Raw genomic sequence first — 25,148 nt, 5'->3', positions numbered from 1 at the left:
CATCACAGCGTCAGAGAGAGGATTTGACAGGTTACTGTTGGCGAGGCGCTTAGAACAGGGGCCCAGAGTGTGTGCGACCTGAGTGCTGGTCGTCTTCCTCTCAGACACCACTCCTGGTGAGGAAAGGGACACAGCCAGGGGAGGCCCTGCCAGGCCCAGAAGCGACCCCACCACAGCCCAGCTCAGCAAGAAGCCCACCCCATCCCCCACCCCATCACATTAGGGGGCTGGGGAAACTCATGACCAGAGGGGAGGGGTACCCAGAACCATGCCTGCCCTGTGGGCCTCTGCAGACCCCACCCTGGGAGGGGCGGGGGCCGGGGGGGGCGGGGGAATGCTGCCTGACATCTGCTTAGGTGGCTCGGTGGAGGTCGGTAAACAGGAAGCCCTGCCCCCTCGGCAGAGCCCTGTGGCAGCCCCCCCAGGACCCCCCACACCCTGAGCTGCAGTCTTCCTGGAATCAGGCTTCAGGCCCAGGCTGGGCGGCACGGACCACCCCTCCCGCCCGCCCTGAGTCGAGGAGCCTCGGTCCTCAACACCCCCAGGGACCCCTGAATGGAGGGGGAGGTGGCGGGTCGCAGGCAGGGGCAGGAGGAGGCGTGAGCCAGGCTCAGTCATAAAGAGCGTCCAGCAGCCAGGCTGGGAGGAGGCACAGGGAGAAAAGGGGCCTGAGGGCCGAGGAACAGCGTTGAGCCATGGGGCTGGTCTTCTCCCCTGGAAAAGGGAACAAAGGCCTGTCTGCGAGCTCCCATGAGGGAGCCGGCCCGACAAGGCACAGGCTAACCTGCTGGGGGACAGCGCTACCCCCGGTTTCCAGGTTAAAGAAACTGAGGCACAGGAAGGGGCCAGGTTCTGCAGAGCACCCAGCTCAGAAAAGGCAAACGATGGTCCAAGGGCGAGGCTGGGGCAAGGAGCATTGGTTGACTGAATAACCAAGCGTAGGATGGGGCAGGAGACAGGTGTGGGGGCCCAGCTGGAGCCAGGCTCCCGGCCCCCATCACCAAGGGCACCCCAGACTTGGCTTTCCCAGCTCAGGGAGCAGGATGGGGAAGTGACGAGCTCGGCCATCTCCCAGTGGTGTGGCTCTGGACAAGCCGCCTGCCCCTGAGCCCGAGCCTCCTCAGCTGTGAGGCGGGGAGAAGTCGGGCACCCTGAGTTTGTGCGGTCTTAGCACAGGCCCCACTGGAGGGCTAAACAGGGACTTTGTGGGGGGGGGCCTGGGCCTTGGAGGACCCAGGGCTATGAATGGATGAATGAATGAATGAATGAAGTGCATTTAGACCCTTCCCTGGAACTAGAAACCTCGGGAATCTGACACTTCCTGACACTCCCCTGGTCCAGACCCCATGCACCCTCCCAGCCGCCTGTTCGTATCCTGCCCCCAACAGTGTATTTCCCTCTTGGGAATCTCGCCACCTCTGTCCTTCAGAGGGCCCTGGCAGCTCTCCCGGGCACCAAGCTTCACCCCAGCTGTGTCCTCCACCCCACTGCCCCTCTGACCTCACCTCCAGCCACATCCTTCTGTCCATCCTTCCAACCCCTGAATGTGCTGTGCTCCACACACCACAGGGCCTTTGCACATGCCATTCCTCTGCCTGGAACTCTGTCCTTACCTGGGGTCTCGACTCACCCTCCAGATCACAGTCTCGCGTCGTTCCCACAGAGAAACCCTCCTGAAGTCCCTGGATCCCTAAGCTCCAGGGCTCCCCTTTCCCAGCTGACATTACACACTGAGTGGTGACCTGCTGACTGAGGTCACTGGACTGTCAACTTCGTGAAGGCAGGTCTGCCTTGGTCACTCACATCCCCGTTACCCACCAGAGGTCCCGGCAGATGAGAGGAACTCAGTGCAGGTGCAGTAATGAACATTAGGATGGGGGGGTGTGGCTGGATGGACCGATGAGTGGAATGAATCACAGATGAACGGGAGGATCGATGGTGGATGGATGGGCAGACAGGTGAATGGGTGGATGGTGAGAGATGGGGGGAGGTGGGAGGACAGATCATGGACAAATGGACGGACTGACGGGCGGCTCTGCCTCCATGTCTCTGCAGTAACGGACATGGCATCTGAGTCCCCTCCTGGCTCTGCCTTCGGTGGCTTCGTCCCCAGTTACAGGCAGAGCAGAGTGGTGTCTATGCCCCCCACCTCTCAGGCCCCCAGGGCGTGGGGGGCCTGCTGACTGCAGAGAGAGCACCCCCCCCAGATCCAGACCCTGGTGGGGCGGCGAGCGTCGGGGGGCCTCTGGCGGACAGCTGCCTCCACGCTTGTGGGAAGTCAGACAGGGGTCGGGGGCACGGGGCCTCCCCGGGGGGCAGTGTCTCAGGAGCCGGAGGGGGAAGGTCTGGAGGGGGCGTCGGGCGTGGGGAGAAGTAGGGGCTTTGAGAGCGACGTCTCGAGAAGACGGGGCAGAAAGAAGTCGGGGCACATGAGCAATCAGGCCGAATTTGGGGTGAGTTAGGAGCAGTTTGGAGAAGAAAACAAAGCTTCTTGACAGATACATTGGAGAACCTTGACAGAGTTCTGCAGCATTTGGGGATAAACTGGGGTGTCCCATAGAGAATCGGGGTGTGCCTTCTCTCGGGATGCAAACAGGGGTGCCTGAGAGACGGCGGGGGCTCTGGGAGAGTGGACGGCCCGCGCCCCGTGCACCCACAGGCCAGCTCCTCCAGCCCGGGAGGCCCCTGTGTGCTGGGGGCTCACGCTCCTCGTGGTCGTTCCCAGGTTTAATTACAAACAGATTCGGAAGGTCCAGTCCAGGCTGAAGCCGGGGCGGGGGCCTCAGGACAGCCCCCTGCTCAGTTGTCTTGGAGTCGCTGGCTGCCCCCTCAACCCAGGGGAGCCCCGGGGCCGCCCCCCACTTCCACACCAGCACGCGCACCAGCCTGAGGACCCAAAGCACCTCGATCCTCCCCCCAAAAGACAACGGTGCACCAATTTTTCAGGTAGGAAAACAGAGCCCGGGCAGGACAGGAATCCATCCCCACACCAGGGAATGGGGACTGCCCCCCGTTCCAGGGAGAGAAGCTGAAGTCCAGCCGGGAAGGGACGGGGCCTCCCGGCCCATCAGGGACTGGGGACTGCCCCCCGTTCCAGGGAGAGAAGCTGAAGTCCAGCCGGGAAGGGACGGGGCCTCCCGGCCCATCAGGGACCTTGGCCAGGGCTCCCCGACAGACGGCCGCCTTCCGGCACGTTTTCTTTAAAGGCGAGAAGAGGTCCTGTCTTTGGTGTGGCACACCCTCACTCCAGGGGGAGGGCGGAGGCAGGAGCGTGGGAGAAAGGGTTCCTGGCCCCATCTCCCGGCCTGGTTGACCCAGCCCAGCCAGGGCCGCTGGAGATGGAAGATTCCAGAGGCCCACGCGGAGGAAGGAGAGACAGCGGCGGTTCCAGCATGACCAGGGTCCAGAGAAGGCTGAGGAGCCCATAAGGCCACAGGGGCGTCTGGGGAGCAGGGACAGGAGCCAAGCTGAGAACTGTCACCTGGGGAGAAAGGTCAAGGAGAGGTCAAGGGTCAGCTGAAACCAGTGTCGGGCGTTCCAAACCTGGCAGCAAAGGGACCCAGCAAGGGGTCTCAGGTTCAAGTCCTGGCTCCCCCATGTTCTTGCTGTGTGACCTAGGGTAGTGCCCGAACCTCTCTGTGCTGTTTCTTCTTCCTCAAAACAAGAATGCTAATAACACTGCCTGTTTCAGAGCTGCGTGGGGGTCAGTGAAGATGCGGGAGAGGCTGAGCACAGGGTGGGACACAGCAACTGCTGCGTTAGCAGCTATGATTACTGCGTAGTTTCTTGGGTCAAAAACCCCTCTGGGAATAGAAGGGCAGCAGGTGGTCCCCCGGCATGAGCAAACATACAGCCCCAGGGAGCTGGGATCATCTGGGGTGTCCCATAGGGCCATCGCCACCCCCTGAAGCCCCTCCCCAGGTTGGGAACCCCTCCTCTGCCTGAGCCAGGCCGGCTGAGGGCAGGGAGGAGGCTGCGAGTGGGGGTGGAGCCAGGAAGGAGGCGGTTGTCATGGGGACAGGAGAGCGGCCCAACCAGGTCTCGAGCTCCTGCCCAGCCCTCGGGAAATTCCACAGCCCCTCCCGCCCCAGCCAGCGGCTCCTCCGAGGTGGGTCCTGTCTCTCCCTCCTCCCCAAGGTCTGCTCCGCCACCCCCACCCTCTGCACCCAGTTCAGCCGCACCCTCACCCCAGAGCCCCCTCTCACCGGAGGCGTCCTGGAGTCGCCCCGACCTGCCTGACCCCCTTCCACTCAAAACCCTCCCTTGGCTCCTGTCACCCAAAGCTGAAGGAGCACCTCATATCCCAGGCCCAAGCCCCGCCTGTGCCTCCTCCAGGGCAGCCAGGCGCTGCCCTCCTGGAGACTTTCATCACGAGTCAGTCACAGGGTTACCACAACAACTCCGCATTTCCACTCCCACGTGTACACCGCCCAGAGGCAACGAAAACACGTCCACACAAAACCTGCACACACACGCTTATGGCGGCATTGTTCACAGTCACCAAAAAGTGAAACACTCAAATGTCCATCAATGGATAAAGGCATCCACATGTGTCCACACACACACCGGAGCACGACGCAGCCGTGAAGAGGAGCGAGGCCCTGACACGGCTGCACGTGGACGGACCTGCACACACGACGCTCAGGGAGAGGAGCAGACACAGAAGGACACACGGCGTGTGACCCCATGGACGGGAAACGTCCAGAACAGGCAGATCCACAGACAGAGAGCGGGCTCGTGGGGGCCGGGGGCTGGGGAGGGGGTGGGGGTGATGCTGATGGGGGCTTCTTTTGGGGTGATGGAATGTTCTGGAATTAGATGGAGGGATGGTTGCACAGCTCTGTGAATGTACCAAAACCCCCCCCAAGTTGTACCATCTAAATGGGTGAATTGTGTGGTATGTGAATTCGTTCCCAATTTTCAAAATGAGAAAAGTCTGGCGCCCGGGCGAGTGCTGGGGCCGGGTGCTGACCACGCACCTGCTCAGGGCTCCCGCTTGACCACTCCGCGCAGGTGCAGCTCACTCTCGGCGGCCACGATGGGCTGCCCGTTCTGCAGGTGGTAGTCGATCAGGTGGCTGATGCTCTCGAACAAGACATCCTTCGTCCGCACCTGCGGGACCAGAGGCCTCGGCATCAGCACCACCGGGAGCTCGTCAGCAAGGCACACGCTCAGGCCGGCCGCAGACCTCCACGGCGGGGTCTGCCTTTTCACAAGTCCACAGCGGTTCTGACGCACACTCGTGTCTAAGAACCACCGGATCAGAGCCTCCCGGAACTCCAGCTACAGAACCAGGCTCAATTCCAGACCTACGTATGGACACAGGCTCCCAAACCACGAGGGTTCAGGGGCCACACTTCCTATAGTGGGTCAAACGATGGCCCCAAAAGATGTCTACATCCTGACCCCCGGCACCTGCGAATGGGACCTTATTTGGAAAAAGCATCTTTGCAGAAGTGGTGAAGCGGAGCGTCTTGAGATGAGCTCATCCTGGATTACCCAAGTGGCCCCAAATCCAATGACTAGTGTCCTTGTAAGAAGAGAAAAACGTGGACACAGGGAAGACACCACGAGAAGACGGAGGCAGTGACTGGAGTGATGTGTCAACAAGCCGGGGAGCGCCAAGGATCGTGGCAGCCATGAGAAGCCAGCAGAGACACGAACAGATGCTCCTCAGAGCTGCAGAAGGAACCAGCCCTGCCAACACCTTGGTCTCAGACTCCTGGCCTCCAGAACCGGGAGAGAATAAACCTGTTGTTTTAAGCTACCCAGTTTGTGGTCATTGGGTGGCAGCCTTAGGAAATGAACACACCCCTGGAATCTTGGAGACACAGATCCGAAAACCAGAATCACCGGATCCAAAAACCACGAGCGTCTTAGAATGAGAAAAATCTTAGCACCACTGCATGCTGGAACTGGATGCAATGCAGAGACTGTCAGTCGCCCGCGGATGCTGCCGGGCTCACGGGACACACACTGCCTGGGGAGCAGGCTCAGGATGCACATTCCTGGGCCTGACGGCAAACGTCTATTTCCACAGCACTGGGGACAGGACGTGGGAGGCTGCCTTTTAGCCGATTATTTGAGGAACTCCTGAAGCTTCTCCAGGGTTAGGGGACACCGGTCTAATCCCAGAGATCAAGTTAATGGAAAGGGACTCGGGGGGACACTGACGTCCCAGGCCTGCCAGAGGTTACGGCCGTGAGCAGCGAGACCCGACACAAGGGAGGAGGTGGCTCAGGAACTGAAAGAACACCACCTGGAACCGCGGCCCCAGCTGGCCCAGCCGCTCAGCTGCCCCCCGCCCAGGTGCACCCCACACAGGGAGAGGAGCCTAGCACCAAGGGTGGGTCTGAGGATTCAGCGGGACAGCAAACTATGAGACAGCACAATACCCCAAGCACCTTCTCGCCTGAGAAATGATCTGTGAGGTCTGAGGCCTTGGACACTGGGAAATGCTTCATAAACCCTAGAACTCCTTGCAAATTGGAAAATACTTTGTAAACCCTAAAATGCTTTAAGAACTGTTGCATACCAAATCTCATCGACTCAAAACAACTGTAAGATGCATCACTATTTTCTGCACCACAAAGAGACAAAAAAAACCCTCCCAGTTAAATAATGATGCAGTTCAAAGATGCAATTGATGGTTTTCAAAAAATCCAGACTTCAGAGATGCCAAAATGAGAGAAAAGAAAGGTGTGTACCAGAGGGTTGAAGCAATTCAGTAACTTGTAGACCCTAAGACTCCTTGTAAATTGAAACATGCTTTGTGAACCTTAAAATATATCAGAAACCGAAAACACCCTATTTATCACTGAAAGATATCACTCCTTGTAAGAAGCATTCGTGATGATAGAATGTGGGGGGAAAAGTGTATCTTACAATTGATGAAATACGGCACTGGGGCCGGCCAGTGGCCGAGTGGTTAAGTTCGTGCGCTCTACTTCGGCAGCCCAGGGTTTCGCTGGTTCGGATCCTGGGTGCGGACATGGCACTGCTCATCAGGCCATGCTGAGGGAGCGTCCCGCGTGCCAGAACTAGAAAGACCCACAACTACAATATACAACTATGTACCAGGGGGCTTTGGGAGAAAAAGGAAAAATAAAATCTTTAAAAAAAAAAAAAAACAAAGAAATATGGTACTTTGTAAAGCACAAAAGGCTTTGAAATTGGAAAAGGTTATGTAACCCCTAGAATGCTTTATAGACTGGGAAATCCTTTGTAAACCCTAAAATTCTTAAACTGGAAAACATCTTGTAATTCTAAAGCACCTGGTAAACGGGGACAGAATCTGTAAACATAAAGGGCTTTGTAATCCGGGAACTACTTCCATAAACCTAAAGGGCCCTAAAAAGGTGGGCGCCCTGGGCCCTGGGAGGAGGGATACAGCCTAACCCTAACCCTAACCCTAACCCCGCCTCAAGCCACGCCCCCTTAGGCCCCGCCCACAGAGCCCTGTCCCAGGCCCTGCCTTCAGTTACGGCTGGTAGGTCCCGCCCCCTCTAGCCCCGCCCTAGGCCACGCCCACCGCCTCCCAAGCCCCGCCCACACGAAGCCACGCCCCCTCACCGCCTCCAGTTGCGGCTCTTAGGCCCCGCCCCTCCCGGGCCCGCCCCCGCCCCCGCGCCCACCTTACCACGCCCTCGGGGTCCACGAGCAGCAGGTGCTTGGGCTGCCCCGCGTGCATGCCCGTGAGGACGTACTGCCCGGGGTTGGTGACGCTGTCGCGCACGAGGAAGTCGCCGTCGGCTCGAAGCAGCTTCTCGGCCGCCCGCCGGCTCATCTGGCCGTGGTACCAGGGCTCCTGCCGCAGCTGCTCCTCCGTGGGGGCGATGGGGGCCCGGCGGGTCGGGGGGCTGGGCCACTGGTCCTCCAAGGGGAGGGGGGCTGCGGCCACAGAGCACTCGTGCAGCTTCAGGGCGTCCTCGAAGGGTCCTGCGGGGGAGGACGGGGCAGGAGGCAGGGGTCAGGCAGGAAGAGGGGGCCTGGGCTGGGGGCAGTGACCGCCCTTCGGGACTGGGCAACACTGACGGGGCACCTGCTGTGCGGCAGACCTTGCAGCAAGCCCGCCATGGTGCGTCCCTGGCTGTGTGCCGTGTGTGCACTGAGTGTGCAGTGTGCCATGTGTACTGTGTACTGAGTGTGCTGTGCGTGTTGTACCAACCTCATACCCGTCACCATCTTCACCGTCTCATTGGTTCGATGAGTTATTCAACATATTCTGCTGGATTTCCCAAGTGCTGTGCGTGCAAAGAATGGCAGCACTTGTCTGCTTCCAAGTGTACAGGCATTTCTTTTTCATGTCTTGTTACATTGGCTTCCTGCCCAGTGTTTCTGCCTTGTGCTCCGTTGTCCTGTCTGACCACACTGGCCCGAGCCCCCGTACAACACTCCCTCTGGGGTGGGCACAGGCGCCCCTCCTTTCCCACCCCTTCACAGAAAAGCTTCTGATGGTTTGCGGAGGTTTTCCAAGGCTACCAGCAGGCACCAGTGTGACGCTGGACAAGCCTCTCGCCCTTTCTGAGCCTCAGTCCCCTGGTTGTTAGGGGGCATGTGGAGCAGCCTAGCTCAGCCTCGACCCCCACTGTGGTGTATCTGAGCTTTGCACCCCACTTCTGGTCCTTGGGGATCCCCGCTCCTCCAGGGGTCCAGGTGAGGCCAACCCGCCTCCAGCTCCCAGGACGCGCGGTGGAGCCTGGCCAATCAGCCTATTCATTTCACCCTCCCGGCCAGCGATTGGCTGGGGAGTGAGCACGTGACCAAGGCTGGGCAAATCAGAGGTCACCCGAGGATATTTAAGGGGAGCCTGGGAGACAGCGTCTTCTTCCCGCCCCTCGCCCCCGGGCTGCCTGGCCCCCTGGGACCCCATGTCTCAGCAGGCGCAGGCCTGGAGCCCCTGTTCCCACCTGAGGACCGCGTGGGCCGTGGGCTAGGATCCTAGTCCAGCGCCTGGCACACAGCAGGCGCTCAGGAGATATTAGGTGCTGTCATTAGAGCTGCGACAAGAAATCGAGTCGTCAGATGGTGGGGAAAGGGGCTTTGCGACCTTCGTCAAGGAAGCCGCGCCCGGCTGGCCTGGGAGCTTCTGGGGGATCGCCCACTAGGGAGGCGTCCCCAGGGAGGGAGACGCCCCTGCCTGGCCCCACAGTGCTCCCGGGAGAGGTCGCAATTGATGCGGTGGGAGATAAGGAGAGTATGGGGACACAAGCCTCCTCCCTCAGGCTGGGGGTCCCAGGGGCAGGAAGGAATGGGCTCCACCCTCAGCCGGTCACTCGGTCAGGATGTGGACTAGGCCTCCCCTATCAGGCTGGGATTCCCGCGGAAGAGGTTGGAGCCTCCTCCCTCAGACCACGGAGTCACACGAGGAGGGAGCTTAAATTCCCTCATCAAACTGGGGGGACCCAGAAGCAGGGATCTTGGCAGGCCTCCCGCAATAGACTGAGGGGTCCCGGAGAGAAGAGGGGTCTGAGCCTCCGCCATCGTACTGACCGCTGATTCAAGGTATGAACGAGCCCCTCCTGTCAGACGGAGAACTCCCATGGAGAGGAAGCTGCGTCACCCACAAAAGGCTGGAGAAGCCCCCTGAGGGGGAGCCACCCAGCCTCTCCTGTCAGACTAGGGCGTCCCATAGGAAACAGACTTCCCCACCCCACCCCCACCAGCTCAGACAGTCCCCAGGGGAGAAGTCCCCACGGAGAAAGCTGGGCCTCCCCCGTCAGACCGCTGGGGGCACGGGGCGTGGCCTCCCCCTCAGGCTGGCTTGCCCCCACATACGCATGTCGAACAGGTCCTTCTTGGGGCTGTCCTCCGGCTGCAGGGGCTCCGGGGCATCCAGACCCTGCGTGTTGACGTAGAGGTGGTCCTCGTAGTCTCGGGGGCCCCGGGCGTCTGCTTGCACGTAGCCGTCCCCGGGCGGGGCTAGGGAGGCGGGACAGGTGGAGGGTCAGCGGGGGGAGCCCAGGAGGGGCCCTGGAGGTGGGAGCAGGCGAGACCCCACCCCCCCGCGGCCCCGCCCCCACCCCACGTCCACACCTGTCTCCTTCCAGGAAGGAAGCCACACACCCTTTTGTGCGGCACCAGCGGGAGTGAAAAACCCCATAAATGCCCACTCAGAGGCCGGGAGGCACCAAGGTCCACACCCGGGAAGGGGACAGCCGCCCAGCCAGGCAGGAAAGTGGCCCCTGGGACCAGAGCAGCCCAGCTTCAAAAGAAGCCAGAAATCCTGATGTTTACGTTCACTTTCCACATTTAAAAGATAGTAACAATAAACTCTGTTCTCCCTGTAATTATGTTATCAACACGGTACATAGGTCATCTGCTCCTGTTTGTTTCTATTTTAGGATCTGCTTTCTTTTCTCCCTCAAATCTCATTTTGAATGTGTGAAGCATTTACATGGTTCAAAAGCCACAGGAAAAAAGGTGTCCTTGGAGGAGGCCTCACCCGGATTCTGCTGGACTTGATCGTGTGCCTCCGCCCGCTGCCCTGGCCTCACCCACGTGTTATCAGACTGTCAGTTTTTGCTGACCTGGTGGGTGAGGAAGGGCATCCTGGGAGACCTTAATTTCCATCTCTTATTCTCAGCAATGGAGCATCTTTCCCAGGCTCGGGGCATTCTGTATCTTCTTGGAACTGTCTGTCCATTTCTAAACATCTCTATTTTTACTCCTTGGCAGGGAAATAACAACCTCTTAATACACCGCGTGGCCAGCTCCAGCCTGAGGGCCTGCAGTTTGCAATCTCCAGTTCAGGCCAATTACACCATCAGCCCTCCCGACTCTGAGCTCACATGGCAGCTCCGCCCGGGCCGTGGCAAGTTGGCCGACCTCTGTGCCTCAGACTCTGCTGCAGAATGGGGAGCCCAGGAGCAGCTTCCTTGTGAGCAGAGGTGGGAATTAAAACCTCAGAACAGCATCTGGCAAAAGCTATGATTCAGTACGACTGCTCACGCTGTGCCAGCCTTGGGCGGTTGATGGGGGCAGAGGGGTCTCAGCCCAGGCTTCCTAGTCTGCCAGAAGGAGGCACAGATGCTCCCAGACTCCTACAGTCAGGGCTAGGTGAGAGGGAAGAAACCTGGGTTGCGGGAGTCTGGAGTGAGAGAGAATTCCCAGATGTTGGGGTGGGGCATTGATGTGTTGGTAGGAGTTCTTGCCCAGAGAACTGGAAAAGGCATGACAAGGAGCAGTAACAGCACGTGCAAAGACTCGGGTAGGAAACGCTGGGGAGCCCTGGCAGTCGGGGTGAACAGCCCGAGTCCCAGAGAAATAGCAGACCAGGGCCCGGTTACAGCGTGGGACCCGGTGGGTGGGCGCCCGATACACGAGTGTTCTTCAACCTCAGGCGCTGGGAGCCAACGAGGGCTCTGACGGTTGGCAGTGAAATGCCCAGATTATCTGGGAGGATCTAAAAAAGCCCAGCACAGCTGTGAGAACAGAGGCAGAGCTGGTGGGCGCAGCCGCGTCACGCGCAGTCTGGCAGCCTCCAGGAACGGGGCTGCGGTCTGCACCCCGTCACCCAGCGAGTCCACAGCTCCACGCCCACGGGAGGAACACACGGCTGGGCCGAGGGGACGTCTGCCGCTGTGTCTGAGACGGGAGCTGGAAGATGCTGATGCCCAGCTAGGGGCAGCCGCGTGAGAAACAAACGCTGGGGGCGGGGGGCAGCACACAGCTGTTCAGAAGGAGCAAGGACCCCGGAGGGACCGAGGTGCCCGCGGCCGGCCTCGGGGCTCGTCATGCTTTGGGTGCTTCTGCATGTGGTCTGAAAGGAGACGGAGGCCGGGGGTCAGCCGGGGCCCAGGGGTTCTAGCCTCTCTGTCACTTTTAATTCTGTGTAATAGCATGAAATGCCTGTGGGCTGAACACTCAATCATTTCGTCAAAACAAAAGCTCGCAGCACCTGGTGCGAATGTAAATCGAGAGGGCAACTTTGTCATTTCTGTCGAAATGGACTGGGCAGCCGCCCTCCAGGAGGGTGGACTCTTTGAAATCCCTGAACACAGCTGAGTGACGAGCGTTCACGGTTGTCCATCGCACAGTTGTTGTCACAGCAAACGCCAGGCAGGACCCAGATGTCTGTGAGTGAGGGGCGGGCGGGATGGGGCCAGCCCTTCCTGCAACGGAGTGCTACGCAGGGGTGAAGGCCAGCAAGGCCATGTGATGGGCGCTGATGTGGAAAGGGTTCCCGGGCGATTGTCACGTGGCAAAGAGCAAGGTGGGCGCGTATATGGTGACCCCCACCTATAAAAACGGGGGCCTGAATTGGCTTGATATACATGGAAAATTCCGGAAAAACAACGGACACTCCTAACCACTGACGGCGGTCACCTGACGGAGGCGGCTCAGGCAGACGGGCAGGGACGAAAGTGACTCTCCACCGAGGCCTTTTCATGCTCTGGTGTTTGAACCATGTGAACGCAGGCCCTGTCCCCAAAATGCAATGAAACTCGAAAGCAAAGAAGAAACGGATGCTTTCCAATCTCACGAAAAGTGCTGATGCAGAGAGGAAAAAGCGAGGGGGAGGCCTCCACTGGGGCGGCCCGTGGCCCCGAGGGCACCCCCCCATACCTGAGGGGCCCAGGTCCCACGGGAGGCCACGGGCGTCTCTTCGAGCAGGCGCTGCTCCCTGCAAAAAAGCGAGGGGTCCTCCTGCGGTTCCTGAACCCGTTCTGAGCCGAGCACCCGGTCTGCCCACCCCAAGCCTCCCAAACGGCTGGAGACCCTGAACCCCCTACACCCTCCCTGGCCGCGTGCCCATCACCCACTTCTCATCAGCCTTCTCTGCACCCTCCAGCTGTCTGGCACATGCTGTTCCCTCCACCTGGATGCCCTTCCCTGCACCGCTCTCCTGAGCAGCTCCTATTCACCCGTCAGGGCCCAGCCCGACACCACCTCCGCAGGGAAGTCCTCCTGACCACAGAGAGTCTCCCCGCTGAATTTGTTGTTACCTCCCTCGGAAGCCCCTTCATGGCCCCCAGTAAACCACTGGGGTGATTTTTACTCAAAGTCTGAGGGTGGGAATCACGTCTGAACTGTCTAGAATGGGCCACGTAGCTCTGTGCAGTTTGGGGAAGGAAGGAGGGGCGGGGGGGGGACCCTCCTGGAGGATGGAGGAGGACAGGAGCAGAAGGACAAGCTGAGGAGTCCGCCCCGGGGCCGCCCCTCCCCGCGAGCCCACCGAGGCTGACCTGGCCCGGGGCCCCGAGGGCGCAGGGCTGCGTGAGGGCGAGCCTGGAGTCCACCAGCCCGCCCAGGGGTGGCTCCTTCCCCGGGATGCTGTTGTAATAATTGTGCTCCGCCTCCTCCTCGTCCCCCCAGGCCGACTCCTCGGGCCCCGTCAGCCTGGGGACAGACAGCGAGCGGGAGCCAGAGCGCCAGGGCCTGGCATCCGAGCTTCGCCCGGCGGGTGGGGGACGAGCCAGCCCAGGGACTCTGACCCCCCACGAGCTGGGCCCGCCCGGGAGCTGTTGCTGAGGAATCCCCGGTGCTCTCTCCTCATCTGTAACTGCAGGTGCTCAGAAAAGCAGGTGCCCACGCCTTCCTGCCCGCTCTGGCGCCACCACGGGGCCGGGCACGACCCCAGGCCCACACCAGAAGGGGGTCAGGGGGCGGCACCCTCTGCATTTAAAACGCCCTCGCTGTTGGGCCTCCTGACAGCACCTGGGAAACATCCTGCAGCCGCTGGTCCAGGCACACGGGGAGCGCTGCCTGCCCCCCAGTCGGGAGGGACAACAGGTTCCCCGCGGCCCCAGAGAAGCTGTGCAGCCACGAGGGCAGAGGCAGCTCCAGGCACCCGCCGCGGTAGGGGAAGCCAGAACATGTGCAATGGGCGTGCAAACCCGTGTGCGAGGCCACGGAGGCAGGCCGGCAGGGAGGGCGGTGGGAGGAGGCCCTCGTGGGGCTGTCCCTCACCATGTGCGTATCTGAGTTCCCCACAGTTCACTTCCTCGTTATCGTTCTAACAAAATTCCATCTGTTCAGATATTCAAGTTGCCGCGAACAGGGGTTGGGGGTCCGGTCGCCGCCTCTATCTGTGCGTCTGGGAGCAGAGCACAGTTTCTACACTTTTAAGCCATAAAACTTTTAAAGGGTTAAGAAAAAATCAAAGAACAGTGGCGACACGTGAAAGTTCCATGAAATTCAAATTTTCGTGTCTATAAATAACGTTCTGTTGGCCTTCGGCCGAGCGTCCTGCACCGTGTGCTCCGTGGCAGCCGTCACGGCTGAGACAGGCAATCTGGCCCGCAGAGCCGCAAACAACGCCTGTCTCGCCCCCAGCAGCGGCATTGGCCGCCCCCGTCCACACTGCAGACTAGGCAGTGACGACAGCCGCCAACGGGCTCCCTGAATCCTCGCCTCAGCTGGGGGATGCTATTCTGATCCTGTTTTTACAGACGAGGAGAGGGAGTCCCGGGGGCTGAGCCATGTGTCCAGGACGGGGCACAGAGGGAGGACGGAGAGCTGGGACCCTGCACCCGGCCGTGGTCTGGCGGGTGTGGTCCCCGGGAGGGTGGGAGGAGGGGGGCCGGTACCTTTCCGGGGGGACGACCGCCGTGGGCGGGCTGTGCAGGTACTGCTTGAAGCGCAGCTCGAAGGCCTGGCCCACGGTGCTGATGACGCTCTGGGCAAGCCCCTCGCAGCACTCCAGGATGTGGCAGGCTGCGGTGGGGGCTTTGTTACCAGGCAGCAGCACGACCCTGGCCAGCTGCCTAACCCCAGCCCACGGGGCCCCCACGACCCCATGGCGGCCTCACCTCTCTGGTTGATAGGGTCCTTGGCGACGTAGGCCACATAATCTGTCATGTCCTGGGGAGAGAGCGGACGGGTGGGAGGGGTCAGCTGGGCCTGCCCGGACCACCCGAGCCAGGATTCCCGGCCACCCACCACCAGCAAGGGTCCGGGCAGAGGGTCTCAAGGCTGCAGGGGACAGAGAGGCTGGAAGGCCACCCCCCAGTGCCCGGCCTTACCGTGTCACCACCCGACGCAAAGGAGATGGACTGCATGTGGTGGTTGGCGATGATCTGGCCAGAGAGAGAGACACGCCATCACGGGGCCCTCGTTTCAGGGTCAGGGACCCTGGGCTCAGCTGTGTCGCTGGACCAGGGCCACAGGGATGTGGGGATGAAGACGTCCCCTTGACTGGGCCGAGATAACCTAGAGACCAGCTGGACAAGGAACCCCCAGCCAGGGCGGGACGCAAGGCCCATGGCCACGCAGTCACATGTGAGAAAGGACAAACCCACCTCTCACTGGTGGACACCCTCACAGGTGCACAGACCAGAGCCCAGACACAGACAGGTCAACACGTCCCCGACACAGACGCACAGACACGCCTCTGACACGGAAACACACACTAACACACAGAGACACACACACAACACACCCTCACACAAACCACACCCATGCACACACAGACACACTTCATCCGCAGACACAGTGTCCCACACACATTCTCACACGTCCTGTCCAGAGACACAACCACTCACACACACTCAAGCCCACCTTCACACCCTGCCGTGTACCCATAGGCCCTCACAGTCCCCCACACAGATGCCCCGGTGTGGCACTCACACACTCACACACACCCCCCCCATGCAGCCATGGAGGCGCTGAGGGGACAGGAGTGGGACCCACCAGAGGCTCCTGACTCTGATATCAACTCCGACAGCATCACCTACGTGCTCGTTTGCATGCTCATTTGCATACTCTCATACATGCATGTTCATTTGCACTCTCATTTGCATAGTTGTATCCATTCCTTCGTTTGCATGCTCATTTGCATGCCAGCATACATCTGTGTGCTCATTTGCATACTCACATCCATTCCGTTTGCAGGCTCACTGACATCCATGTGCTTATTTGCATGCTCACTTACATCTGTTCCCTCGTTTGCATGCTCATTTGCATGCTCTTTTGCATCGATTTGCTGCCACTCATTGCATTCCTGAGTGCTCATGTCCCTCCACGACCCAGTGAGCAGCAGTGATGGGGCCAGGCAGGGCTGAGCCGATGCACCAGGCACCTCCCTGGGTCCCCCACAGATCACCTAGCCTGTCTGCCCCGTGAGGATCCTCAGGGCTCCCCCCTGCCCAACCCTAGCCCAGGGAAGACCCAGCCGGTGGGCACATCACTCCCCTCTCAGCCTCCGTGTCCTGGTCCACAGGCAGAGTCAATGCAGAGATGGAGAGGTGCTGACCGTACTGGCAGCTGCCCCCCCGACTCCCTGGGGCCCTGGCTTCTTCCGCTCCCCTCCTGCGTGATCCCAAAGCAGCCACAGTCAAGCTCATACCAAACCACACATCACAGCACTTCCCAACTAAAAGCTCCCAGGATCTCAGTGCTTCCTGGACGGATCTCAGCTTCTCACTGTGAGCCTCACTACCGTCTCCAGCTCCGTCTTCCCACAGGGTGACCTCTGCCGGGGATGCCCTCTCCTCACCTGCTCAGGCAGCCCCAGCATCCCTGCCTCCAGGAAGCCCTCCGTGACGCCTCGCTGGGTCACAGCACCCTGTGCATGCTCACAACCACCCTTGCCTGGCCTCACAATGCTTCTCAGAATTCGTAATCATTCCCTCATTTCTGCAATTATATTTTGGTTGTTTGTTCCCACCAGAAGATTCCAAGCCAGGGTCTCTCCCCCTCAGCATCGTGGCCGGGTCATTCTCCGGGAGGGCCATCCTGGGCGTGGGGGGTGCTGAGCAGCATCCCTGGCCCCACCCTCTCACGCCAGGAGCTCCCTCAGTCGTGACAGCTGTGGCTCAGGGCAGGGCCCCCGCAGGGCTCCGGGCATACAAGTTCACACCAGGGCCCGCGGTCACACGCAGCCCTGCGCCCTCTGCCCTCCAGGCTGCAGACGCCGCCCCGCGGGGGGCACTCACCTGGCGCGTGGCGGGCACCGAGAGGTTGAGGCCGTCGATGGAGATGCTGACGGCGATGCTCATGCCGGCAAAGCGCAGGTTGCTCTTGCCCAGGATGGAGGCCAGCGCCTTGTTGGGAGCCTGGGGGCGGGGCAGAGGGCAGCGCGGGCCTGGGAGGGGGGCGGCCGCAGGGGGGCTCCGGTCTGGGGGCGGGGGCTGCGGACGGCGGGCGTCCTCCCTCGGGCTCCGACCGTGCCCACCAGCCCCGCTAGGGGACCGCGAGCTCCTCACCCACCTTCTTCTTCCAGGAGCCCCGGACGCCGGGCACCACCTCGTGGAGCCGGTTGATGGCTTCCCTGGGGGAGGGCGGGGGCTTAGAGAACGCGGAGGGGGAGGGGCAGGGGAGGGGCGCGAGCTCAGGGAGGAAGGGGACAAGAGAGGGAGGGATGCTGGGCTACCCGGAGAGCAGAGGCACGAATGGGGGCTCCCCGGGCACCCGGACCCCCACCCCGTTTGCATCTGGCAGTTACCCCGCCCTCAGCCCTCTCCCCAGAGCCTGGATCCTAAGGTCTGTGTGGCCACAGGCTGGTCAAGATTCCCATCGGTGGCGTCGTGAGAAGATGACCTCTGCTCTGAGCTCCCTGAACAGAGGCAGGAACTGACCCCCCAAACAGTACGGGAGAGACCCCTGCGAAACCGCTAGTCCCCCGGGGGCGGGGGGGCTGCACTGCTACAGGGTCCTGAAGGTCAGAAGGTCACACAACAGGCTCACAAAAATGTTGGTGCCAAAAGGAGAAACTAGGCCCTCACACCCAGCGGGCGGGAAGGTAAAAGGGTGCAGCCACCGTGGAAACGGCCCAGCCATCCAGTTTCAGGCACACACCTGAGAAAAACGGAAACACACATCCATATGAAATCTGCACACGCGTGTTCACAGCAGCGTGATTCACAGTAACCCCCAAAAGGCAAAAACAGCACAAACATCCATCACTGGACCACACACGTGTCCACACACACACGTGTCCTCCCACACGCTGGAGCACGACGCAGCCGTGAAGAGGAGCGAGGCCCTGACACGGCTGCACGTGGATGGACCTGAACACACGACGCTCAGGGAGAGAAGCAGACACAGAAGGACACACGGCGTGTGACCCCATGGACGTGAAACGTCCAGAACAGGCAGATCCACAGACAGAGAGCGGGCTCGTGGGGGCCAGGGGCTTTGGGGGGTGGGGGTGATGCTGATGGGGACGGGGCTGCTTTTTGGGGTGATGGAATGTCCTGGAGTTAGGTAGGTGGTGGTTGGTATCTGTGAAGATACCAAAAAACATCTAGTTGTATGCTTGAAAAGGGTGAATTGTTTGATAAGTGAATTATGTCTCAATAGAGTTTTTTTTTACATTTTTTCCTACACAAAAAAGATGCTGGTCCCCTCCCGCCTAACCCTGGTTGTCGCCATGACTCTTCCTGACTCCGTTCCAGGCAGCTCAGAGCATGAGATTGACGCACCTTCTCTGCACCAAAAAAAATCAAGGACGACGGAGATGTGGTCCCACCCTGGACGGGCCCCCAGCCCCCCAGCCCAGACTCAAGCGCTCACCTGGTGACCTGGGTGCGAGTGTTGAAATCCAGGGAGCGCATGGAGCGGAGGACTTCAATGCAGCCCATGTACTGAGGGGAGAGAGAACACGGGTGAGCGGATGGGCCCAGAGCACAGTCCAGAAGAGCCCAGCCGGGGACTGATGGTCAAATCCAGGCCGTCCCACCCCCCACCCCCAGCGAAATCTCCACTCCCCTCTCCTGCACCCCCTGGGTTCCAGCCCTTTCCTCCGTCCTCTAGACAGCCAGCCTTGTTGCCCCAGGGCCTTTGCACCTGCTGTCCCTTCCCCCACCTATCTACAGACTGGTTCTTTCCCCGTCTTGAGGCTCAGCGTCCCCTCCTCAGAGCCGCCTTCCCTGACTCCAGGTTATTTCCTCCAGGCTCCATCGCAGCTGTCCTTGAACTGCCTGCTGTTTGCTCTCTTTCCGATCCACTAGGACGTGAGCCCAGGAGGAGCAGGATGGGGGGTCTTGCTCGCTCCTGCCTCCCCAGAGCCCAGCACGGGGCCTGCGAGCAGACAGAGGGAACCCTCCGGCCCGTGAAGCCCAGAGCCTCGACGACTCTCTCACGCTTTGAGGGAAAGTGTGCTGGCCCAGACTGTGCTGTCCACGGAAAGCAGCTCAGAAATCCAGGAGACGAGGCTGAGCGGAGGCAAAGCAGCCAGCGGAGCTCCTGGGCGGCTGCGACGGCTGCCGAGGGTTGAGAGTGAGGACAGACGATGCCACGAGCGTCCTTCCCACGTGGCAGCTGTGCCGCTGGGCAGACGACAGTGCGACGCGGATGGCGGGCTGCGGGGCAGCCTCTCTCGTGGGATCCCATTTACGTGAACCGTCCAGACCAGGCAGATCCACAGAGAGCGGTGGGGGGGGGGGGGTGGCACCGACTGCTGAGTGGGATGGGGTTTCTTACTGGGGTGACGGAATGTTCTGGAACTAGATGGAGGTGATGGTTGTACAAGCTTGTGAATGAACCAAATGCCACTGAATTGTACACTTCGAAATGACTCATGGTCAATTTTGTCACGTGAATTTAACTTGATTTTAAAAACGATACACACACGCTTTGAGCTCAAAACTCCATTTTTAGGACTTTATCCCACAGAGACAGCAGCCGTGGCCACCGACGTGTGTACAGCTCACTGTGGGGGGCGCGCTCCTTCCTCTCCGCAGGGCCCCGCCCCACACGCAGCCCCAACGCCCAGCAGCCGCTCTGCACCCGCTGGTTCCCTCTGCTCCCGGCACCCACGTCCCAGGCTGGTCCTCCGCTCGCCCTCCTCAGCGAGTCCTGCCTGCCTCGGTCTCCCCGCAGGAGCGCCCGCCCGCCTGCTGGGACCTGCAGCTCTGAACTGATCAGCGAGAAGGTGGAGACGCTCTAAAGGTCAACACGCTCGGGGTCACGAGACCCAATAAGGACGCCAGGTGGGTTGGAATTTCCAAAGAACGATGAGGTTTTTCTTGGCATCAGCGCGTCCCCAACAGCACGTGGCACATCCTCCTGCAGGAGATCACCCGTGTCGCGGGAACCGTAAATTTAACTGCACGGCCTGTGTGTTCGCGAAATCTAAACACACCACGGTCCCTGGAGGGGAGGGTGTGCCGTCGAGAAAGAGACGAGAGACGTCGGATGTGTTCACATGAAATTATCTCCAAGATGCGGCGCTGAGGAGCAGAGCGAGGGGCAGAGAGCTGCCATCTGTGCAGACGAGGCCACGGAGGAGCGTGCGTGTGCACAGGCCTGTAGGTACGTGTGCACGTGTGTTTGCACGTTTGCACGCGTGTGGAGGAACAGCGCTAGCAGGACGCAGCGTTGCTTCTGGGAGAGGAACCAGCGCAGCCGGCCGACTGTCTAAACGGCCACCAACGGTCCCCTCCCCCATCCAGGCTCTTGGCCACGTGACTCGTTTTGGTCAACGGGACGTCAGCAGGTGACACGAGCGGAGGCCTAAAAGGCAGTGTTGCTGGGGGACCTGCCCCCGGGGCCAGCCCGCCTGACCACGAGAGACAGCGGCCCATCCGCGTCCCCCGGCGGACAGGCGAACGAGGCCGCTCAGCCCCAGCCGACCACAGGGCCACACGAATAATACACGTTTGCTCTTTTCAGGCACCAGGTTGTGGGCTGGTTTGTTCCACAGCAAAACCCGACCGAGACGGCGAGCGGCAAAGAGAAGGGGAAGTCAGGCAGAGAACCCGAGAGCAAGCCCAGAGGTGAAGGCGAGCAAGCTGGAGCCCAGGGCCTCCCCCGAGTGCAGCCGGAGCAGACAGATGAGAGGACGTCGGCCAGAGGCAGAGGCTGCAGGACCCGGGGCTGCGACCAGGGGGTGGGTTCATTCTGAGAGCTGGGGCCACAGGAGAGGGGTAAGCAGAGGAGCGGACTGAGCGGTCTCAGCTCCTTTTGGATGAATGGATGATGGATGGACAGATGGATGATGAACAGATGGATGATGGATGGACAGATGGATGATGGACAGATGGATGATGGATAGACAGATGGATGATGGATAGAGGGACAGAAGGATGGATGAATAGGGGCACAGGTGAATGAATGGACAGGTGGATGGGTGGACGGATGGACAGATGGATGGACAGATGGACAGACAAATGGACAGATGGATGATAAGTGGATGGATGATGAATGGAAGGACAGATGAATGGATGGACAGGTGGATGGATGGACGGATAGACAGATCCGCATGGACGACATGCCAGGCACATGTTAGACATGTGGGACCTCAAAGGGAATCAGCCGTGGCCCCTGCCCCCAGGAGTGGATTCTCCCACTGAGTGGACGGCTGTGGTGGGGCGCCGGCCGCTCACCGGTACCTTCCATCCAGCAGGACGAGCATCTGTGGGGCGGGTGCCAGTGCTCCAAGGCCCCAGGGCAAGGGGGTCCAATCCCCGTACCCACCACAGGCTCACCCTAATTCATGCACGGCGCTCTCTAGCTGCACGGGAAGTCCTCCCTCGGGCCCAGCCCCCTGGATGAAGGGTGGGGCGCATGGGCCCTGATGTGGGGGAGGCCAGAGTTCACACGGGACGGGGCGTGACCGGGTGACACCACCCCGCAGGGCTGGGAACAGCGACCGCATCGTCGGAGCCCACAGGACCGGCAGGGAAGGCGGACAGGCGGCCGTGGTGGCCCAGCGCCACGACGACACGGTGAGTCACTAACATGCCACACGCCAGCCCCGTTCTAAGCACACGCCACGCTGCAGCGACAGTCGTGACCTCTCGGGATACAGAGAACCGGGGGGGCCGGGGGCCCACTGGGAGTCCAGGCCCGAAGGCGGCAGAGGCAGGATCTGACCCGCCCGTGGGCCCCGGAGTCTCGACTCTGCACGACGACGGGACACGGTGGGGACTCTGGCCGACCGCATATCTCACAGCCAGAGGGCCCGACATTGCCAGAGCCCCCGATTGGATCTAAAGACCAGAAAACCCAGGGCTTCTGTGTGAAACCCCCAATTTGTAAACATTGGCCAGAAACTGAATTTTTATGTTTAAAGAGAAGGCATAAAAAAGAAAGTCAAAGGTCAAATCAGCCTTGGGCCTGCCAGTAAATGTGACCTCTGACCCAGAACCACAAACTCCCCAGACACCAGCTGTCGTGGGGGAAACGTGGCCCCCAGAAGGGCCCGTCCACGTCCTGACCCCAGAACCCGGGAACAGGGCCTTTCTGGAAAGGCAATCTGCAGACGCGACCGAGGACTCAGCAGAAGTGGTTTAGGACGGCGCCTGATGGGCGGGGTCCTTACAGGAGAGAGCAGAGGAGGTCGGGGACAGACACGCAGAGCCTGGAGCGACGCGGCCGCGAGCTGAGGGCTGCGGGACCACCGGGGACCGCAAGGGGCTGGAACCCGGAGCCTCAGGGGCAGCCAGCCCCCCAACACCTCGGTTTGGGACTCCCGGCCTCCAGACGGTGAGAGGATGGCCTCCCGTGTTTAAGCCCCAGTTCGTGGTGCTCTGTTGCGGCCGCCACAGGAAATTCCCACGGACGGTCAGGAGACCTCGGATGGCTTCGCGTCTGACCCTCCCCTCCACAAATGTGGAAACCGAGGCAACCCAGAGCCTACCCTGGGACGCTGCAGGAAAGGAACAGTTTACAAGTGTGGAAACTGAGGCCCAGAGAGGGGAAGGGACTGAGCCAAGCTCACACAGCGAGACCTGGCAAGGACAGGACCAGCACCCAGCTCGCTGCGCTCCCAGCGCGGGAGACGCTCCACCGTCCTGCCCAGCTTCATAAGCTGTGCCACAGGGTCCATACTACTATTTACTTAACATTTTTGTTTTCCGTAAACTCCATTTATAAACATAACTGAGTTTATTTTTTAAGGGAAACTGCAAGAAATGACTTAAATACCCATCAACCGATAACAGATCCACACAACATGGTCCATCTACACACGTGTCCACCCACACGCTGGAGCACGACGCAACCATGAAGAGGAGCGAGGCCCTGACACAGCCACATGGATGGACCTGCACACACGACGCTCAGGGAGAGAAGCAGACACAGAAGGACACACAGCGTGTGACCCCATGGACGAGAAACGTCCAGAACAGGCAGATCCACAGACAGAGAGTGGGCTCGTGGGGGCCAGGGGCTGGGGAGGGGGTGGGGGTGATGCTGATGGGGACGGGGCTTCTTTTTGGGATGATGGAATGTTCTGGAATTAGATCATGGTGAGAGTTTCACAACCCTGTGAATGTACTAAAAACCTCTGAATTGTATACTTCATGGTATTGAATTCTACGTCAATTTTTTAAAATGTTTATGAGGAAACTGATATTGCCACCATCCACCCCTGGTTTGATGCCTAATAGCATTTCCCTAACAACCATGAAAATAATCATAAAATCATCAAAATGGAAAGTGTGCATCAGGCAAGAATCGCTGATTTTTGCTGAGAGAAACGAGTGGAAGTTGGTTCGGAACCAAGATGTGCACAGGCCCAGAGTCGCCCTCCCAGGGGAGGGTCAAGAATGGACAAAACCAGACGCTGGTGACGGGCACTGGGACGGCGGGAGGAGCGGCCGGTGCCGCCAGGGGCGCCGGGCAGTGCGTCGGGTGTGGACGCAGCAGGCCCGCACTCGAGACTTCCCCACCCGCTTCACCTCTGTGATCCCTCCATTTCAAAGATCTGACCCAAAAACTGCGCCTGGCAGACACTCAGTGATAAAAGAAACGAAGGTCCCTGGGGACAAACGCACCTGAACCACGTGTGAGCCCCGGGGGCCACGACAAAGCAACACAAACGGGGGCTTCGAACAACGGGATTTATTCTCTCTCGGCTCTGCCTACCGGACGTCCAGAATCCAAGTGTGGCCAGGCGGCTCCAGCCGAAAGCCCGGGCGGAGGGTCCTTCCTCGTCTCTTCCAGCTTCTGGCGGCCCGCAATCCTCGGCCCGCACAACCTCACCCCCGTTTCTGCCTCCATCCTCACACGGCGTGGCCCGTGCGTCTGTGTCCACGTTCCCCGCATCTTCTAAGGACACCGGTCACTGCGTTGGGGCCACCCCGCTGCAGGCCGGCCTCACTTAACTTGATCACATCTGCAAAGACCCTATTTCCAAGTAAGGCCAGACGCCCAGGTTCCGACGGACATGAATTTGGGGGGACCCGACGACCAGGTGCCGGGGGAGGGGACGAGAGGTGGGGGGCTGTTGTAGAGGAAGCAGACACTTAACCAGAGGCAAACACACACACACTTGCAGGATCCCGGCCCCCAAAAGCCCACTGCGGACGTGGGCACACTGCCGCATGCTGGACGACATCTGGGGTCCCTGGCGGTTTTCTTGGACGTACGAGGAACGGTGGCTGCAGGAGGACCCCGTCCCGGAAGATATAATCCCGTTGGCTCACTTCCTAACGGTTCGTCGGAAACTCCCCGGGGACAGAGGGACGGAGCAGGGAGGCGGCGCGCCGGGACCAGGGTCCATTCCTCCAGCTTCTCTGTGGTTTGAAAGGTTCATCACAAAAAACCGAGACAACTGCAGACGCGTCTCTTTACGCCACATCCGAGGTCCCCGGACGGTCGCATCCCGAATCCTCGGGTCTGGCCCGGTTCCAGATGCCCCTCCCCGCCCCCCCCCCAGGTCTAGGTCTCTGCAGGGTCCGAGTCTGTCGTCCGCGAAGGCGCTCTCAGCGCGGCCCGGGCAGCACGAGGCCCGCCGCGTCCTCACTCCCCGACTCCCGCCCAACTAGAGCGGGGCGACGCTCCACCTGCGCATGCGCGTCCCCCACCCACCTGCCGCGCTCTCCCCGCCCCTCCCCACGTGACGCCGTGGGAACCCCGACCCCTCCGCTGGGGGCGGCCAGCCGGCGCGGGTGGAGATGGGGGTCCGGGTGCGGGGAGAGGAGGAAGGATGGAGAGGAGAGCCCTGGCGCGCGGGTCCCCGGTGTCCGGTGTCCGAGAGAGAGAGGCGGGGGAGGGGAGCCCCAGTGCCCTGGCTGGGGGTCCGGGGAGGGTGTGGTCCCGGGGCCCGGCCGGCGCACTCACCCGCACGATGTAGGAGACCCCGGGGCCCAGGACCCTGGCGTCTGGGTGCAGCCAGCCGTGCGCCGGCTTGTGGATGAAGCTGCCTTTGCGGATCCACTCGTCGGCGGCGGCGTCTGGGGGCCCGGCCGCCCCCCGCGCGCCCCTCGGCCCGCGCGACCCCGGGGCCCGGCAGCGGCTGAGCGCAGGCAGCGGGCAGG

General features: G+C 60.7%; 1 protein-coding gene across 1 annotated transcript in view; it reads right to left on the bottom strand.

Annotated features, from left to right (window-relative positions):
* Positions 1 to 3,382: 3,382 nt before the first annotated feature.
* Positions 3,383 to 25,148, bottom strand: part of SHC2 (SHC adaptor protein 2) — a 22,336-nt gene continuing 570 nt past the window's right edge. Inside the window, exons 2-14 of the mRNA XM_046638345.1 lie at positions 24,952 to 25,145; positions 18,457 to 18,527; positions 17,152 to 17,212; positions 16,878 to 16,997; positions 14,967 to 15,020; positions 14,754 to 14,805; positions 14,532 to 14,658; positions 13,188 to 13,341; positions 12,568 to 12,625; positions 9,778 to 9,921; positions 7,640 to 7,938; positions 4,980 to 5,112; positions 3,383 to 3,481 (exon numbers count right to left, since the gene is read on the bottom strand). Coding sequence (XP_046494301.1) covers positions 4,984 to 5,112; positions 7,640 to 7,938; positions 9,778 to 9,921; positions 12,568 to 12,625; positions 13,188 to 13,341; positions 14,532 to 14,658; positions 14,754 to 14,805; positions 14,967 to 15,020; positions 16,878 to 16,997; positions 17,152 to 17,212; positions 18,457 to 18,527; positions 24,952 to 25,145 — 1,463 coding nt within the window. The 3' untranslated portion in view covers positions 3,383 to 3,481; positions 4,980 to 4,983. The remainder of the gene's footprint in view (positions 3,482 to 4,979; positions 5,113 to 7,639; positions 7,939 to 9,777; positions 9,922 to 12,567; positions 12,626 to 13,187; positions 13,342 to 14,531; positions 14,659 to 14,753; positions 14,806 to 14,966; positions 15,021 to 16,877; positions 16,998 to 17,151; positions 17,213 to 18,456; positions 18,528 to 24,951; positions 25,146 to 25,148) is intronic.

Source organism: Equus quagga, chromosome 14, assembly GCF_021613505.1.
Source record: "Equus quagga isolate Etosha38 chromosome 14, UCLA_HA_Equagga_1.0, whole genome shotgun sequence".
Classification (NCBI taxonomy): domain Eukaryota; kingdom Metazoa; phylum Chordata; class Mammalia; order Perissodactyla; family Equidae; genus Equus; species Equus quagga.
Note: the sequence above shows the minus strand (reverse complement) of the source record. Positions and strands in the feature narration are given on the sequence as shown.